This window comes from Ictalurus furcatus, chromosome 16, assembly GCF_023375685.1.
Source record: "Ictalurus furcatus strain D&B chromosome 16, Billie_1.0, whole genome shotgun sequence".
Classification (NCBI taxonomy): domain Eukaryota; kingdom Metazoa; phylum Chordata; class Actinopteri; order Siluriformes; family Ictaluridae; genus Ictalurus; species Ictalurus furcatus.
Window position 1 is genome coordinate 21,852,658 of NC_071270.1, and position 20,537 is coordinate 21,873,194.

Genomic DNA, 20,537 nt, shown 5'->3' on the forward strand with positions numbered 1-20,537 from the left:
ATGAACACACTGTGGTAGAGAAACTTGTGTAGTGAATCATCACCTCACATACACAAACACATCTTTATGAGTTATTATAATGTACTACTGTAACTACACTTACCACTTACCTAATCCTAACCTTAAAATACTTTGGCTCTTGTAGAGCTGCATTACAAATGTTCCCACAGTCTCCACATTGGCATGTATTATTATTTGTATGGGTCCTCTGAAAAAGGGATAGAAACCTACACACACACACACACACACACACACACACACATGGGGGTGGGCGAGAGATGACTGGACTGAATTCTGTTCTGATGACTTTAAGTGCATTTTTTGTACGGTGTAACTCGTTGAAACATGTAACTCATCTGAATAAGAATTTTCACTGGATTGGGTTGGTTTTGATTTGTTTTTTTTCTTTGTTTTTTTGTTGAAACCGGCTGCCTGTCCCTCGAGGGTCAAAGTCTTTTATTAATTTTTGCAAAGTATTTCAAGGATATATACTTGGAAATGCTTGTGGTGAGGCTCAGGTAAATTGCTAACATGTAACATGATAACGCACAGAATATATATATATATATATATATATATATATATAAAAACAAGAGCAATAGAAGCAAGAAATATTAACTCATAGGAAGAATTACAGTGGTGCTTGAAAGTTTGTGAATTTTCTATATATCTGCATTAATATGACATAAAACATCATCAGATTTTCACACAAGTGCTAAAAGTAGATAAAGAGAACCCAATTAAACATATTACACTTGATGCAATATTAAATATCTGTGAGTAGCAAAAGTATATGAACCTCTAGGATGAGTAGTTAATTTGAAGGTGAAATTAGAGCCAGGTGATTTCAGTCACTAGGATGACAATCAGGTGTGAGTGAGTGCTCTGTTTTATTTAAAGAACATGAATCTATCAAAGTCTGATCTTCACAACACACGTTTGTGGGAGTGTATCATGGCATGAACAAAAGAGATTTCTGAGGACCTCAGAAAAAAAAGTTGTTGATGTTCATCAGGCTGGAAAAGGTTACAAAACCATCTCTAAAGAGTTTGGACTCCACCAATCCACAGTCAGACAGATTGTGTACAAATGGAGGATATTCAAGACCATTGTTACCCTCCCCAGGAGTGGAGACCAACAAAGATTACTCCAAGAGCAAGACGTGTAATAGTCCATGAAGTCACAAAGGAACCCATGGTGACGTCGTAGCAACTGCTGAACAACAATGAACGACAATGGTGTGTATGGCAGGGTTGCAAGGAGAAAGCCACTGATCTCTAAAAAGAGCATTGCTGCCCTTCTGCAGTTTGCTAAAGATCACACGTAAAAACCAGAAGGCTATTGGAAAAATGTTTTATGGATGGATGAGACCAAAATACAATTTTTTAATTTAAATAACAAGGGCAATGTTTGGAGAAAGGAAAACACTGCATTCGAGCATATGAACCTTATCCCATCTGTGAAACATGGTGGTGGTAGTATCATGGTTTGAGCCTGTTTTCCATAATTGATGGAACAATGAATTCTGAATTATACCAGCGAATTCTAAAGGAAAATGTCAGGCGATCTGTCCGTGAACTGAATCTCAAGAGAAAGTGGGTCATGCAGCAAGACAACGACCCTAAGCACACAAGTCGTTCTATCAAAGAATGGTTAAAGAAGAATAAAGTTAATGTTTTGAAATGGCCAAGTCAAAAACTGTCACAGGAAGTTAGGAGGTGTGGAATAAAGTGTTAGGGCTATAGTACTGTAACTGTTGTAGTGCAAAAAAAAAAAAAAAGAAAGAAGTAGGAGCGAGTTAAAGAACTGTATTAAAACGACAATAGGTGTACAGTAGTCATGTGAAGTTACTCAGTGACAAACTGATATTGAGATTGGACTAGTGGCTATTTATTACCCTGATAGCCTGCAGGAAAAACTGTGATTGTGAAGTATGATTTGATCAGTAGTGCAAACCAATCAAAACATCAAATTTCAACCTCATAAGTCATATGTTAACTTAAATAAACTGGAGGTATAAACCATCTTAAAATTCCTGAGGAAGTACTTTGGAAATCTGACTCCGCTTCTGTGATGGATGTGTGCTAAAACAGCTAAGCTGGTGGTTCCTTCTGTCAAGCTGGACACCTGATACCATAAACACTGATCTATAGGCCGAAATCACCCACACAAGATTGAAATACATTCAAAAATCTTTTTGCAACCATTACAAAGCTAAATAACTATTCACTAAAGCCAGTTAGCTTCCATAATGAGCAAGCTAGCTAAAGTTGGAACAAGGTAAGCTAAAAATAAACAGCTAACTGACTAGCTAATAGCTAGAAAATATTAGCTGTTCAATAATGCTAGCTTGAGAGTTCGTCACTCATTCACCGTGAAATAAAGTATCAGAAAGAAAAAGATATTAAATGAGCTGGAATTGGTATTACACCAGTACTGGTATTTCTGCAGTAGCTAAACATTATCTACATAACAAAGCTAGCTAGCTAAACACTGTAAACTAAATAGGACCTCAAAGGTCTTTTTGTGAGGAGGGTGTCACATGGGACCACTACATGGTTTCTTGGTGTGCATTCCCTTTGACATTCTGTCACACTGGAACACAGAGATGCTGAATGTGGGTGGCTTCTAAATTTGGCGTCTAAAGGGTAAAGTTCACATTCCTGCAGTGACAAACTCGATCTGCTCTGCATTTCCTGCACAATAGGAGCTGGTTTTGGGGAAGCTGTGTATCGGTTTAAAGATATAAAGCCATGTTTGCTAATGTTTTGTACTGTTGAATATTATTGATGTGCTGTGAATGTGTTGGCTCTTTGAGAGGTTTTTATGATGAACAAAGACGAGACAAATAATTACTACTCTTATTGAAAATGTACCCGTATTCTGTAGGACTAATGCAGTTACATAACAACTGGTGCAGCTTGGGACACAATGCTTTTAGGTGGGGGAAAAAAAACCATCTGAACTGTTTGCTATAGTGTAATATTTTTTGTTTCACGTGAATGGTGAGATGTTTGTGTGACTGTCACTAGCATGAGCGTGTGGGTCTGACTGCACTGCTGCTTATTGGGATGTATAGCATGTGGTGTATTCAGGGAAGTGAACTAGAAGTGCTGGCAGGGGAAAAAATAACAATATGGTAGGATTGGGTCTGGAAAGTGGAAGTCAATTTTGATAGGCTACAACCGCTTTGGGGCAGATATTTGGGTTCGACATCCGGTGTGACTGAATCATGAGCTACAGTACTAAAAACAGCACTAATGGATATATTGGCCAGTGCCTAGCAGCTAAGATTGGGCTACTGTGGTGAAGATTCCCAATGGTTGTATAAGATATGTATGTAATACATTCTGGCTAATTTGCAGTGAAAGTTTGTTTGAAAGAATTTACTATATATCTGCATTGATATGACATGAAACATCATCAGATTTTCATATAAGTCCTAAAAGTAGATCAAGAGAACCCAATTTAAAAAATGCGACAAAATATTATACTTGGTCATTTATTTAGTGAGGAAAATGATCCAATATTACATATCTGTGAGTGGCAAAAGTATGTGAGACTCTAAGATTAGCAGTTCATGTGAAGGTAATATCAGAGTCAGGCGTTTTCAATCAATGGGATGACAATCAGGTGTGAGTGAGTGCCCTGTTTTATTTAAAGAACAGGGATCTATTAAAGTCTGATCTTCACAACACATGTTTGTGGAAGTGTGTCATGGCATGAACAAAGGAGATTTCTGAGGACCTCAGAAAAAAGAGTTGTTGATGTTCATAAGGCTGGAAAAGGTTACAAAACCATCTCTAAAGAGTTTGGACTCCACAAATCCACAGACAGATTGTGTACAAGACCACTGTTACCCTCCCCAGGACTGAGATCCAACAAAGATCACTCCAAGAGCAAGATGTGTAGTAGTCCACAAGGTCACAAAGGAATCCAGGGTAACAACTTCTAAGCAACTAAAGGCCTCTCTCATGTTGGTTAATGTTGATGTTCGTGAGTCCACCAACAGGAGAACAATGAACAACAATGGTGTGTATGGCAGGGTTGCAAGATGAAAACCACTGCACTCCTAAAAGAACATTGCTGCTCATCTGCAGTTCGCTAAAGATCACGTGGACAAACCAGAAGGCTATTGGGAAAATGTTTTGTGGATGGACGAGACCAAAATAGAACTTGAGAAGAATGATAAGCATTATGTTTGGAGAAAGGAAAACACTGCATTCCAGCATATGGACCTTATACTATCTGTGAAACATGGTGGTGGTAGTATCATGGTTTGGGCCTGTTTTGCTGCATCTGGGTCAGGACAACTTGTCAAAATTGATGGAACAATGAATTCTGAATTATACCAGCAAATTCTAAAGGAAAATATCAGGACATCTGTTCATGAACTGAATCTCAAGAGAAAGTAGGGTCGTGCAGCAAGACAGCGACCCTAAGCACAAAAGTCATTCTACTGAAGAATGGTTAAAGAAGAATAAAGTTAGTGTTTTGGAATGACCAAGTCAAAGTCCTGACCTTAATCCAATGGAAATGTTGAGAAGGACCTGAAGCAAGCAGTTGATGTGAGGAAACCCACCAACATCCCAGAGTTGAAGCTGTTCTGTACTGAGGAACGGGCTAAAACTCCTCCAAGCCGATGTGCAGGACTGATCAACAGTTACCGGAAACGTTTAGTTGCAGTTATTGCTGCACAAGGGGGTCACACCAGATACTGAAAGCAAAAGTTCACATACTTTTTTTCCACTCACAGATATGTAATATTGGATCATTTTCCTCAGTAAATAAATGACAAAGTATTATATTTTTATTTCATTTGTTTAATTGGGTTCTCTGTATCTACTTTTAGGACTTGTGTGAAAATGTTTTTAGGCATATTTATGTAGAAATATATATATATATATATATATATATATAAAATATTTCAAACTTTCAAGCACCACTGTAGCATTGTTAAAAAGCATTGATGGAACAAACCTCTATAACTTGATGATCTAATGATCTTATGATTTATTTTTGTCACTGTGGGACACCACAATTATAACTGTTGTAATTTACTAAGTGGCCACAAGGGTGTTTTTTTTAGCACTGAGGGTGGTGGTGGTAGTGGGAGCATAAACATCTGCCGTTTTCCTCTCAAACCACAAAATACTGTGTTTGGTGATTGTAATGACCATCCTATTGTGATTTATAACAGCCTTACTATTTAAAGTCTAGAAAATACCACTTTTCATTTCAATTTGGGGATTTTATGCTTGATTTACTCCAAAGAAGCAGAAGCCTTTATTTGTCACATATACATTACAGCACAGTGAAATGATTTTTTTTGCACATACCAGGTTGTTAGGAAGCTGGGGTCAGAACACAGGGTCAGCCATGATTTGTACCCTCGAGCAGAGAGAGGGTTAAGGGCCTTGCTCAAGAGCCCAACAGTGGCAGCTTGTCGGTGCTGGGGGTTGAACCCCCAACCTTCTGGTCAGGAACCCAAGTTTAAGCTAAAATTTGGTGGAAAAATGGATGCCTACACAAATGCGTTGTCGTTTTTTTGCTGTGTCCGAGCACAAATAGCTCAGGAAGTACCACCTAGCTAGCCAGCAAACATTAGTGATATGAGTTATAACTTTAACGTTTGTGATGTACACTACAGTATATGAACAAAAGTTAGTAGACGCCTCAACATCCCATTCTAGATTTAGCCCCCCCTTTGGTATTATAATAACCTCCACTCTTCTGAAGGCTTTCCACTAGATTTTGGCGCATGGCTGTGGGGATTTGTGCTCATTCAGTCACCAGAGAATTAATGAGGCCAGGCACTGATGTCGGGTGAGGATGCCTGGGGCGCAATCAGCATTCCATTTCATCCCAAAGGTATTCAGTGGGGTTGAAGTCAGGGCTCTGTGTAGCTACTCAAGTTTTTCCACACGAGCCTTGGTATCCCATGGAATTTTTATGCTATAGCATACAAAGACATTCTATACAATTGTGTGCTTCAAATTTTTGTCAGATGTCCACAAACTTTTTTTTACCTTGAACTGTATGGGCAATGGTAGATCTATTCAAGTACTGTGCCTGTATGTTGACTGATCTGAAGCAAATACTACTGTAATCTCATTTATAAGAAGACAGACGCTATGTTATTTCCTGTTGACAGTGTGAGCAGCCATGTTGATATGATGCCATATGCTGAACTCGAGGTTGAGGATCCTTTCTCGACTTTACAGGAAGGAATTTCAAGTTGAAGGGGTGTTTTATTTGGCTTTTCCTAGTCTAACATTGGAAATTCCCAAAGTGTGAAAGGTGAGTGAGAGAGAGTGTCTTAGCGGAGGGACGTTACGTTAGAAATGGAAAATGAACACTTCATAGATAGGAACCAGACTTCCGTTTAAAACTCTGACCTGTCCGGTGTGTCTTGGTGTGTTTCCAACCCTCCTTATATCACTCAGCTGCTCTCGGATTGTCTTCAGCGAGGCAAACAGAAGGAATTGTGTGTGAGATAGAGAGAGAGAGAGAGAGAGAGAGAGATGGAGAGACACAGAGAGAAACAAAAAGAGAAAAGGCAGCTATCACCTTCATATGCACATCAACTATAGCTCTTGCAGGTTTGATGATGATGAAGATGATGATGAAGGTTTTATTGAGCCAAATGATATCGTTTGTGGTGTGATGATTTAGACAGGCTAGACTAGACTTGCTTGTAGTTCCACTGCGAAACACAAGAGGTGAACTTTATATGCCAAACATATCTAGGATGATTGTCTACATTTGGAGACAGGACGTCCCGTCCCGTCTTGTCTTTAAGGGAGCAGGACATTTCACAAACGTACTCCAAGAGGATGAATCATAAGTGGTTCAGTCCGCCTCCACATCCCAAAAACACTTCTCACAGTGGTTCCCCAACCAGATGTTGCACAAATGTTAAGCTGAGTTCCACATCGTATGTGAACAGTTTCCATCAGCAGCTGTTCTGTTAAAGAGGAGTGATATCATCAAAGAGTGCCAGCTAATCACACACAGTCATGGAGAGACTAGAACATACACCTACAATGTTATCACTTAAATAGAAAATAGTCTGTTTCCATCCACCTTTATCACAGTTTTCTAGTGATACACACCACAACTTTTATATCTCAGGCACACACACACTCACTCACTCACTCACAAGAGTGACAAACTGCATACTACCATATGTAGAACGTGCCTCTTTAAAACAAAGTCACTTGTCTAGTTCTTCTTAGCTAGTTAAGAGCTCAGATATATTCCCTCCATGTCATTAACAAACCCACTGTGTTGTTACCCAGTCTGCACCCTCAGGTGTTGTTACCCAATCTGCACCCCCTTTTTGTTACCTGATCTCTGATATCAAGAAAAGTGCTATATAAATGTAACTGTAACTGTAACCTGATCTGCACCCCCTGTTTTGTTATCCAATCTACAGCACTTTGTGTTATTACCCAATCTGCACTCCCTTGATTTGCCCCCAATCTACACCCCCTGTGTTTTACCTGATGTGCACCTTTTTGTTGTTTCCTGAAATGTACCCCCGTGTTGTTACCCGAACTGCACCTCTTGTTGTTACCCGATCTGCACCCCCTGTGCTGCTGTGCAATCTGAAGCCCCGATCTGTATCACTCCCCAATCTGCGCCTCATTGTGTTGTTACCAGATCTACACACCCTTGTGTCAGTTCTTGATCAGAACCCATAGTGTTGATTGAACTACACCCCCTTTTTGTCTGCCCTGCACCTGCATCCTGTGCTATTACCCAATCTACACCCTGCATCATTACTCAAATTTGCACCGTCCTTACCTGATCTGCGTCCCATCCTGAGTTGTTATGTGATCGGCAACCATCTTGTTATCCAATCTATGTCCCCTCTTTCATTTCCCAATCTGCATCACACACACACACACACACACACACACACATATATATATATATATATATATATATATATATATATATATATATATATATATATATATATATATTTTTTTTTTTAATCTGATTTGTATCTTTTGCCTTGCCATTGTATCTATATTCCGCATCTGCATCCTTTTTCTTGTTACCTGTTTGTCCTTTGTGTTGCTACCTGATCTGGGTCTCCTATACTGTTATGTTATCTGTGTCCACGGTCTTATTAACTAATCTGGATTTCCTGTCTTGAGCCCATATCTGCACCTCTATTAAATGCATATAAAGTCATACCTTTACTGCCAACTGTTGTTCAAACTGCTTCATTATCTTTTGTGCTAGTTCTGGTTTGGGTTGAATGTTGTTTGTGTGCCACCCCAACCACAATCATACAGGATACACATCCATGCTTCACCAATCACTGTTTGCTTGACCCATAACTCTGTAGATGCACACAAGTCCTCATAGTTTTTGGAGTTTTTGGAGCTCTGCACACCAGCGGTCCTGCTTACCCATAAACCTGTGTTTTTAAACCTGGCATCTTAACATGCTCCTTTCCAGAAATACAAATCAGCCCAGATTTGATCAGCCACAGATCCTGGTCCATTCACCATGATGACTGGCTGAGTGATGTGGAATGGGCGGTCAGAGGTCAAAAGTCATTTGAAGTCAGAGAGCTTTAGGAACAGGTGACCTGTTGACCTCTGACTTGAGTCTGAAGTAGAAACAATATGCGCCTTCTTTCAGACACACACACACGGCATCCTGAAATTAAGCAGCAGTGTGTGTTTACCTCACACTGACTCAGTCAAGAACACAATGGCATCTGGCGGTAGGCTTGTTAGGTTTGGTAGGATGGCGTGATCCTGCAATGTGTGTGTGTGTGTGTGTGTGTGTGTGTTTACTGATGTTTCTCATATGGGTGTTTCTCCCAAAAGGGCCACTAACTTGGGGATAAACATACCAGCCTCCATCTCTCCCTCTGACTCACTTACTATATCTCCTCTCCCTCTCTCTCTCTCTCTCTCTCTCTCTCTCTTTCTCTCTCTCTCTTGCTATCTTAAATCCATGAATACAAGCAGAACAGCACAAATTTAATTTGTTAAAAAATCCCCCGTGTTCTCTACCGACTCGATCTCTGCACATGTCGGACCAACGTGATCCGGCAAACAGGATGTGTATAAGACTGGGGGGATTTGCTGCATCATTGGCATGGTAACCGTTCACACACACACACACACACACACACACACACACACACACACACACACACACACACACACACACACACACACACACACACACAGAGTCCTTTTCGCTCCTTGGCCTTATGCAGGAACATTAGTGCTGTGTAAATATTGTGAGTCTGGAAGAGTGAGAGAAGTGGAAGGAGGTTCAGAAGCACAGCAGTGGAGGAATGTGTGTACTAAAAGAACCTCCTTACACACACACACACACACCCCATATTCAGTCGTACAGGTCTCTGATTATTCACACACAGACAGAAAAAGAAGAAGTGAGTTTTCTCTAACGGGACCTCATCAGGACTTTATTCTAGCTTTTCTAATTATTTATCACTTAAGAATATTTCTTTTATCATTTAAGAATAGTTAATGCAATTTTGTGATGTCTGCTGCGGTTTAAGTTCTTCTTATTGTCGGCTTTTTTAGTTCAAAAGGCAGATCGGTGTTGAAACAGGTTCACCGTCTCGCTATTTTTACTCTAAACACACGGAAAAACCTGAGCGCGATCAAACACAGGTGTTACTCTGAGTAAGCACGACTCAAATATGCCTGGTTTTTATACAGAGGTCACATTGTGTGTTACAGCCACACAGAACATCAAGTGTTTCTGTAGGAATTAGCAATGATCTCTTCCACCGCCCCAGGCCACAGCTGCAAATCCTGGATTTATAAATTCTCTTCATCTTGAGCGAGATAATAGAGAAATGCAGCCACGTCTTCGTGGCTCCTTTTATGATTCCTCTCGTCCTGAAGATTTAGTAGTTTAGTAGATTTGATTTTTCCCCTGCTGTTACATAATTCCAAACCGTCCTTTAGTGTAGATCGCTAGCTAGCCTACTTTGCCTGTTTCGTGTGACTAGATCTATATTGAATTTGGTGAGCAGTCTGTCATTACGGTGGTTACGGTTTATAACAGTTTATATCAGGCGTGTCCGGACTTATCCAGAACGGTCCGGCGTGGGTGAAAGTTTTCTTTCCAAACAAGCAGAAGCCACATCTATGTCTATTGAAAGCCAAGAACACCTGACTAAACTGGTGGAATCAGACGTGTCTCCTGCTTGACTGTAATGAAAACCCGCACACACACACACAGGTTTAGATGAGTCGTACTAACCAGATCCCCAATTTAGTGAGGTACGCGTGCCAAAAACCAATAGATAGAAGATGAGTCGTACTTAGTGTCGTAAATTCATCTGAATATAGATTATTTTTTATTGGTATTTAGAAAGAGAGTACATAATGTACATTTATAATTTATTTTGAAAAACAATCATTAGTGGAGAAAAAAATTATTAAAACTTCATGTGTTGACATTAAAGCTGTCTGAGGTGACTGGAAATCGCAGAATAAATATTTAGAACTGCTCAAATGGGAAAAAAGGTGAACTTCCCCTTTAAGACGTGCCATTTCTTAGGCCTTTTTAGAATGCTAGACTGTTGTGTTGTGTGTGTTGGGTTGTGTTGTGTTGTGTGTGTTATGTGTGTTTTGTGTTGTGTGTGTTGGGTTGTGTTGTGTTTTGTGTGTGTTGTGTTGTGTGTGTTGTGTTGTGTGTGTTGAGTGTGTTGTGTGTGTGCTGTGTTGTGTGTGCTTTGTGTTGTTATGTGTGTTGTGTGTGTGTTGTGTAGTGTGTGTTGTGTGTTGTGTGTGTGTTGTGTTGTGTGTGTTGGGTTGTGTGTGTTGGGTTGTGTTGTTTGTGTGTGTTGTGTGTGTTGAGTGTGTTGTGTTGTGTGTGTTCTGTGTTGAGTGTGTTGTGTGTGTGTTGTGTTGTGTGTGTTTTGTGTTGTGTTATGTGTGTTGTGTGTGTTGTGTGTGTTGTGTTGTGTGTGTTATGTGTCTTGTGTTGTGTTGTGTGTGTGGTGTGTGTTGTGTGTTATGTTGTGTGTGTTGTGTGTATTGTGTTGTGTGTTGTGTTGTGTGTGTTGTGTGTATTGTGTTGTGTTGTGTGTGTGGTGTGTGTTGTGTGTATTGTGTTGTGTGTTGTGTGTTATGTTGTGTGTGTTGTGTTGTGTGTGTTGTGTGTGTTGTGTTGTGTGTGTTCCCGCAACCTTATCTAAACTAAATCATATCATGCGTTGTGAAAATGACTTCATCACACACTGCCTGAGAGTTTAAAACATGAGGGTGTAAATACTTCCCTCTGGATTAGAATGACCCGAGCACTATCTCTGTGTTAGAATTACGGTGATGTAAATGTTAATTAAAGAGTCTGAATTGAGTATGGAAAATGTTGGGCATATCATTTTTACTCTTTCGTGTCTTTGCTCATTTTCACCTGTGTGGAAAATAAAGTGTTAACACCAGCAGAGTTTTTGGTTCACTGCACAAATTCCTTCCCGAACCACACAGAGCGGCCGGTGGAAGAGCTCCTTCCTTCATCCTCCTTCCTCCGCCTTTTGATATTTACATGGAGGTTTTCACATTCCTGGCATTCCACAGAGTCTGGGTTTGATTTAGAACCCCTCCATCAACTATACATATCACCATTCTGGTTAGACGCAAACCTTCCGTCTATCCAAACTGAGCTACATTCAGGACCAAAAGACTGTTTTACATCAGTTATAAACAATGGGCTGTCTGATTTGTCTGATTTTTATTTAAAAAAAATAAATAACTGTTCATGTTCATTAACTTATCCGAATGCATAAAGTTTCATTTCATCCAAATGGAACATTTACTCTCTCTCTCTCTCTCTCTCTCTCTCTCTCTCTCAGACTCTGGATGTGCGAGTAGAGGACGTGCGTATCAGAGCCACCTATTCCCACCGTAAGCGTATTCCAATCACGGAGGGCTTTGTGGAAGTGAAGGATGATGGGAAATGGAAGCAGATCTGCGATGAGAGCTGGACGCCACAAAACAGCCGTGTAGTGTGTGGCATGTACGGCTTCCCTGGAGTGAAGGGCTTCAACAATAAAGCCTACAGGTAAGTCAACAGCAAGTGAGGTCCAGTCTTAAGGAGGTGCTATAGGCAGGTGATCAACAGTCTGAATCCTGGCCATGCCACACACAGCCGCCTCGAGTCCAAGAGAGAAAAAGCAGTCCTGCTTTCTGGCTAGGAAGGATGGCATTGTTCTCTCATTTTGATTGGCTTGTCATGAACCAATTGACATGAGGAATCTGTGAGCTCATGAATACAGAATAGAGTAGTTAGAGTCTCCTCCAGCATTACAGGAGTAGTAGTTACAACAGATATCTGAGTGGATATCTATTGGATGCGAGTAAAGAGAAAAGTAGGGTTTAAAATATATTTGACCTTCACATATATATATATATATATATATATATATATATATATATATATATATATATATATATATATATATATATATATATATATATGTTTGCCGTGTTGTGTGGTCTGAGATGCTTTTCTGCTCACCACACTTAGAAAGAGTGGTCATTTGCATTACCATAGCCTTTCTGTCAGCTCAAACCAGCCTGGTCATTCTCCTTTGACCTCTCTCTAATGAAATTAAGGCATTCCAACCTGCAATGCTGCCACTCACTGGATTTGAAATTTTCAGCTTTATTTTTTCACACCATTCTGCATAAACTCAATTCATTTCAATTCAGTTTGATTTGTATAGCGCTTTGAACAATGGACATTGTCTCAAAGCAGCTTTACAGAAACATATGAACACGGGATACAGATTTTAAGGGTGTGAATTTACCCCTATTGAGCGAGCCGGTGGCGACGGTGGCGAGGAAAAACTCCCTAAGATGATACAATGAAGAAACCTTGAGAGGAACCAGACTCAGAAGGGAACCCGTCCTCATCTGGGCAGCAACGGATAAGTCTAGAGACTGCTGTGTTTGATAATCTCAGGAGATCAGAAGCTTATGAAATACTCAAATCTGGCACCAACAGGCATGCCCCGGTCAAAGTCACCGAGTTACAGTCAGATGACTCCTGGTCAGAGTCACGTGATTGGCTGATTGGATCATTTCATGAACGAGCAGGTATTCCTAATAAAGTGACTAGCGAGTGTACTGTATATCCCCATGGCTGAATCCCCTTCCACCATTATACATACTATATTTTTACATACTAAGTGATTATTTCATTCACAAACTGGAATTTCCTGTGTGATTTGTCAGTTATTGAACAAATACTTCAAAATGTGAACATTCCAGCTCATCTAAAAATGCCTGTAGATCATTCAAGTTACATGGGCATAAAATATATCAAATGACATAAATCTGAATAGCAGCATTTTAAATGCACTCTCGTCCACTTTTCCCTTGACTGAGAACCATTTTATACATCGTAAGTGCTATTCCGTTACTCTGTCAGCTCACAGTGTGTGTGATAAGTGAGGGGTGAAGTGAGGGGTCGAGTCAGCATCACTGTAGACTTAGCTAGTACAAGGTTACCCAAAAGGCATTGCTGAAATCTGACACGGTTTCCGTTTATGAAAGGTGAAATACTTCATTATTAAAATTTTGAGAGTTTTACTGCTCTGGGCTCAGAGAGATGCTTTGAAAAGCTGCCGATCGTTATTTAAGATATGGCAAATATGTTAGTGCAGTTCTAGAGCAGAGAGTAAAACTGTAGCGTGAACGAGAACGGGACATTTTCCAGAGTTGAACAGAAAGCAGCGTTCGGATTGACCCGCATCTGACGTTAAAATAACGTTAATACCTTTCAGTTTACCTTTCAGTGTGTGATGACTACGTGACCTCTGAACACACTGCCATTTATTTCAAATACTCCAAATGTTCATGTTTATAGCTAAACAGTAGTTACAGAAACCAAACAAGCTTTGAATTATTTCTGGAATGAACCATGGAGTGTGTGTACTACATGTGCGTGTGTGTGTGTGTGTGTGTGTGTGTGTGTATAATGGAGGTTTTGTAGACTTATTTTTAGCACCACAGTGTTGTCCTATAAATACTTACATACAACACCTCTCACTGTTCAGTCAGAAGAGAGACTTGCTGTACATCCAAAACCACACCCTATAGGGGTGGGCCATATGAGAAATAAACATTTTTTTAAAAAAAATAAAAAATAGACATTTATACGATCAGTGATATGTATCACGATATATAGGTTTGCTAAGAAACTTCTGAAAGGGGTTTGATGATACTTTGATTTAATATCTACAAACATTTCCTCCAATGAGGAGGTAACATTTTAAAATCTGTTAAAATTGTAACGCTATATAGTTAAGATTCCATCTATTCAACGCCAGATCATCTGCTTCCACTTATTTTGTAATAATAAAAAATATTACGAAATTAAAAAATATATATCATAATATATCATCGTTATATTGGCCAGCCCTTCTATATAGTGCATTATTTTAAATTATAGCTTATTTTGAAGTCGCACCTAAAACCTTAGTGGAGCATTTCCAGTAGGGTCCAAATAATGTAGCTAAACAGGTACAAAATTCCCATAATGCACTGTGTACTGTGCTGTTTGGCGGGAATGAGGGTGTAGAGTTTAATCTGAAGTGCACTATAAATGGCGGTGACTTTTAACCCGTATGCGTGGTCAGATTTGTTGTCTTTTGAAAGCAGATAAAGTTAACTAGCTAACTAACTAACTAACTTAATTCCTCAAAAACAAGGGTCTTGGCTGCATTAAAAAAAAATAGACAGTCATGGGAATGCTGCTGTGGTTTGAATTTCGACTGTATTTCATACTCGTGATTAACCCCCGTGATATTACGAGTACCATATTTAGTACTTTGGACTCACTAGCTGTTATGTGATATGTCTTTACGGTTCTGTCAAATAAACTGTAAGAAAAATAGAAATGCAATGTTATTTCTGTCCTCTCGTAGGCTTCTGTCTCAGCGCAGGAAGAAGAGCTACTTTGATTTCTCGGTGAACTGCACAGGAAATGAAGCTCATCTGACCGGCTGCAGGTTGGGCAAAGCCCTGGAAGTTACGGAAAGTCTGAATGCCACATGTGCCAATGGAATGCCCGCCGTGATCAGCTGTGTTCCTGGTAGAGCCTTCGCACCAACACATTCCTCAGGATTCAGGAAGGCCTACAGAGCAGAGGTATACATATACACACACACACACACACATACAAACACATGTAGTGTGTACTGCATTGCAATGCTGTGTCCAATCAGTGCAGTCTGTCTTTTGAATTTATAACCATAAATAGAAACATCTAGGGTTTAGCCGTAGGATTTCCCATTTATGGTGCCTTGCTACAGGAAAAGCAAATTCACTGAAGGGGAAAGGACGCAGGATGTGCAAGACATGTATTTGGTCTTGGTAGCTGTTACTTTCACTTCAAGCCGACTTGGACCTGCAATGTTGGCACCTCTGTTGTTAGGATACCGGTAACAAAGATTATAGGAGGCAGGATCAAGATTCTTCTACGACTTCTTATTTGACATTAAATTGCGCTGTGGGGAACTGTTATATAATTTTGCTTTTTTTCTTGTTTATTAGGTGAAGGTAAAAAGAATGACATTCATTTTTCATGAAAAAAACCCCTACTTCGTATTAATGCATGTTTTATATTGCGTCAGTTGAAAAGCATTCCTTTTATAATATGAAGATGGAGAACCAAGATGGTGGCCAAGTGGCTTCATGGCACTGTGGTTAGACTGACATGAACAGCTACAGACACTCAGTGTTTTTGTTTTAAAGTCTCTGACTCACCAACAGCCAGATTACTCCGAATCCAATCCGAATGAGAAGTGACAAGAAGGAGAACACTAGCGAAAATCTACAGCGAGCAGATCGGCGTGTAATGTCTGGTAAATGCTAACAGACACGTGCCTTCACACACGTTTCCAGTTTGTCTGGACTGGTTTTAAGTGGCCTCCTTGTAGCTTCTTATCCAGATGTTTTACACACTCAACAGTGTGAAACAGACTTTTCCACCATCAGCCCGAATCGTCTGTGACAGGAAAGCCGTTGCTAATTTCATGTCATTTTTTTTTTTTTCAATGAATGCTCTCCATTTTTCAACATCAAGCTCGCGAGAAGCTTCAGTAGTTCCAGCAGTATGTGGGACCCTTACAGAACAGTGTATCACACAAGGACTTCCAGGAAAACGCTTTGAAGAGTCTGGAAAGACAAAGATTACATAAGATTCCAGAGTGTTTCGAATGCATGCTGATTGTGTGTTTATATAGCGATCATGCTTCCAGCCAGATCCTGTCATCTGGAAGCACTCCTTCAAGAGAGCGAGACTGTGCTGTATAAACACAGCAACACTTGAGGTTCGCTCACCTCCAGAGTTGAGACTCAGTTACACTAGCTTTTGGTCAGCAAGAAAAAACAAAAAGCTTTCCTGGTCAAGGGATTTGTAGCGATGAACAGATTCACATTGCAATTTTTCAGTGTGAAAAACTTTTTTTAAGTGAAACTTGAGAGTATAGTGAGTAAATTAGCATCATAACTACTTTAGAGGCATTGACCTCTTGAATGGAGAGTCATTCTCATTGCATCATTGCACCTAGGGGCAGTGCAGTGTGGCCAGTCCACTTCCTGGAATGTTTTTCGAGATTGGAGGAAACCAGAGAACCCTGAGGAAACCCGTATGGACATTGAGAGAACGTGCAACACTTTACGCAGACAGTAACCCAAGCTCAGGATTGAACCAATGACCCTGGAGCTACACCACCACTTATATTTTATTTACTGTATTTATTATATTTTGTTCCCATGACATTGCTAGCCATGGCTAAAATCTTACGTCATGACCAGCAAATATTCCGGTCCCACTTCCGGTCCACCTGGTTCACGAAGTGCAAACATGCCATTAGAGCAGGTCTGATCCTCTACATGAGGATCAGACTGTTCGTGGATATAATTCATATTTTATTATAGACAACCTAAAGTTTTCTGTTCACTTTTTGGTAGACGCAGAGTCAAAAAAAAAAAATGAAAGGAATGGCTAGAAATTAAGCTTTAACTTAAGCTCCACTGTCACTGACCCCAGGACAACTAACACTCAATAAAATAAAATAAAATAAGATGTTGAACATGGTGGTATGCTATCCATCCATCCATCCATCCATCCATTTTCTTTAATGCTTATCCTACACAGGGTTGCAGGGAAGCCTGGAGCCTATCCCGGGGGACTCGGGGCACAAGGCGGGGGACACCTTGGATGGGGTGCCAATCCATCACAGGACAAAATCACAAACACATTCACACACTACGGACAATTTGAAAAAGCCAATCAGACTACAGTGCATGTCTTTGGACTGGGGGAGAAAACCCCCAAAGCACATGGAGAACATGCAAGCTCTGCACACATATGGTGGAGATAGGATTCAAACCACCAACCCTGGAGGTGTGAGGTAACTGTGCTAACCACTTAGCCACTGTGCCCCCCCCACACAATGGTATATTAGTCTGGGCAGTGGTAGTTAAGTGGTTAAGATGTTGGACTTCATGAGTTCAAATCTCAGCACTGCCAACCACCCACTGCTGGGCCCTTGATCAAGGCCCTTAACCCTCAACTGCTCAGTTGTATAAATGAGATAAATGTACGTTGCTCTGGATAAGGGCGTCTGCCAAATGTAATAAATGTAAAAGGATCAGGTTGTCGTAGTGTATGTGAACTGTTTTTCTTATGAAGTGAATCAACAAAGATCTACTTTATTTATATTTTCCTCCAGCAACCCCTGGTGCGTCTACGTGGAGGGGCGAAGGTGGGTGAAGGACGAGTGGAAGTGCTGAAGAACGGCATTTGGGGAACAGTGTGTGACGATAACTGGGACATGGCAGCCGCCAGCGTGGTGTGTCGAGAGTTGGGCTTCGGCACTGCTAAAGAAGCCCTGACTGGCGCACGAATGGGGCAAGGTGTGTATCGCTCACTAAAACGCATCATGGTGCATACCAATTTGGGTTACTACGACTACTACTACTACTACTACTACAAATGCTACAGCAATACAACTAACATTTAAGTTAAAATCCCAGATAATGACTGACACTGACAGTTTTAGCTAGCTTCAGCATAGCCATTACGTCTTTTACAAACAATGCAAAGGCACAGTGACAGCGGAAATGAGACAGCAGTGTCGGAAATATCGACATTTTCCTCAGATGTGTTGGTAAGTGACTAAGAAAAGACTCCTTACAACTAAGATTACACTGTAATTATGCTTAGCATCAACCGCTAGCTGAATTTCTGTGGGTTCTGCAATATTGAGAAACTGCATCATGACTCAATCACTCAGCTGTATAAAAGAAAAAAAAACAATTTTTTTTGGACATTTGATGTCATGAAGACCACAAGAGTCGACTTTTCATGTGGAATCTTCATGAAAACACAGGACGTAGTAGGAGTGTACCACTAGTTTAAATTTAACTACTTCCTCTCAGATCAACATGACTATGGTGGTCATCAATTTAAACAGAAATGTGATTTCTAAATGTGAGGCGTCTTACAGGACGTTCACTCTGCTGTGCACAATAGTACCAAGGTAATAAAAACACAAAAATTAACGCATATGCAACTGCGCTTCGATAGACTCACTGAGTCTGAAACCGATCGCACTCGGATTCGGACCGCAGCAAACATGCCCAGTGTGAAAACCACCTTAAAGGAGTAGTTTGTAATGTTTAGAGCCCTCTGCTGTCTACGAGACGAATTACAGTTTTAATGACCTATTGTCAAATCATTACCTTTCCCAATCTGACTCCGCCCCCTCTATTAAAACTAGATCTGCGTTCGAAGTGAAGCTGCAACTTGTAACTTCCCGCCTACAACTGGTAAAATCCACAGGAAACGCCCCCTCACCTTGAAATTTCAAACTCGTCGGCTTGGGGTAGTCTTCTCAACTTCCAGTTCTTTAATTTAACATGGCGGCTCACACTGCGAACAGTGTAAAGTCTCCCTTCTCTACTTTTAAATGAGTTTATAGCAGTATTGGCTTTAAATCGGTTAATACACAGACACAGTACCTGGTTAAATCTATAACATACCGATTCTTGTTGCTAAGCGACTTGCTGTTCTCGGCCGCTGCTGTTGCTGTGCTGAAATCTCAGTCCAAAATGTTGCATGAATGCTTGGAGTTCACTTTAGTAAAACAGAACCAGGAGCCACTCAGTCCTTTAACTCTAAAAGTGCAGTTAAAGTAGCTTTTTGTGAACTTTACGAGCTCTGACACAAAAGCAAACACAAGACACGCTTTCATGGAAACATGCATGGTTTTTTCCCCCGTCACATATTGATTGTGCGGAGCTCGGAAATGACGTTATTGCAACTTACAAATTACAATTTACAAGGCACCACAAACGCAAGTATTCCTCATGAGTTGCCTTTTAAGGAAAAGGGGCTTGGCTGAGCAGCTTTGTTTCACTTTGGAGCGGAGCTAAGTTTGGACAAGGACCGTTTAAGGTCTTTTTTTTTATATGATATAATTATTTCATGCCTATAAAGACATTTTTTAAATGAAAAACCACACGTTTGAGTGCAGATGTGTTTATGTTCCTTAGTGAGTTACCTTTAATGGACAAGATCTACTGGGTTTCCATTATTTTGTTCATCATTTAAGATTATGAAACAGTCCTATTCGAGCATGTCTGCTGTTTATTTCTCAGAAATGATGCCTTACGGACGCCTTAATTAGTTTTACATGGTCTTAACTTCCAATTGACATGCTCCTGAATTTCAGGCTATAAACATAATCTGGTGTTTTGCTTTTCCTATGTCATTAAATCTGTTCTTCGTGCATACTGATAAGTGCAAAGATTTGCACTGACTAAATAAAGAAGACAAAGAAATATCATTTTTAGGAACAAGACATGAGTTGCGTCAGGTTTTATAACTGTTTCTTCTTCATCAACTAACCAAATAACTGTAAACATACCATAACTGAAGAAAAAACAACGGATATACATTTACATTTATTCATTTAGCAGATGCTTTTATCCAAAGTGACTTCCAATTGAGGAAATACAACCAAAGTGATATATCAAGCGGAGAACAATACCAGCAGCGCTACCATACAAGATTTTTAACTGAGTTCTAGAGAAGCAAAGTGCACAGAGTCGAGGTGGAAGAGGCAGAGTAGGATGTTTTTTTATATTAAATAATGTGGGGGTTATATACCTGTGCAGTGATTTAATGTGTGTGTGTGTGTGTGTGTGTGTGTGTAGGAATGGGCCCGGTGCACATGAACGAGGTGGTGTGCTCAGGGTTTGAGAAGTCTCTGACTGAGTGTTACTTTAACAGAGAAGCTCTGGGCTGCAGTCATGAAGAGGACGCAGCTGTGAAGTGTAACATCCCCGCCATGGGCTTCCACAACAGGGTATATATGATTACATGAAATACTTTTTATTACAAAAAAAAAACCTTGTTTTTTTTTTTTTTTTTTTTTAACGGAACCCAGCTTCCAGCAGTAATATAAACGTATAAAGATTTGTAACCTTAACTAACCACAGTTT

At 40.2% G+C, this 20,537-nt stretch overlaps 1 protein-coding gene across 2 annotated transcripts in view; it reads left to right on the forward strand.

Annotated features, from left to right (window-relative positions):
• Positions 1-20,537, forward strand: part of loxl2a (lysyl oxidase-like 2a) — a 51,878-nt gene that overhangs the window by 13,863 nt on the left and 17,478 nt on the right. For both annotated transcript variants that reach the window (XM_053644699.1, XM_053644700.1), the window contains exons 4-7: positions 11,870-12,078; positions 14,948-15,170; positions 17,762-17,945; positions 20,250-20,401. In XM_053644699.1, coding sequence (XP_053500674.1) covers positions 11,870-12,078; positions 14,948-15,170; positions 17,762-17,945; positions 20,250-20,401 — 768 coding nt within the window. The remainder of the gene's footprint in view (positions 1-11,869; positions 12,079-14,947; positions 15,171-17,761; positions 17,946-20,249; positions 20,402-20,537) is intronic.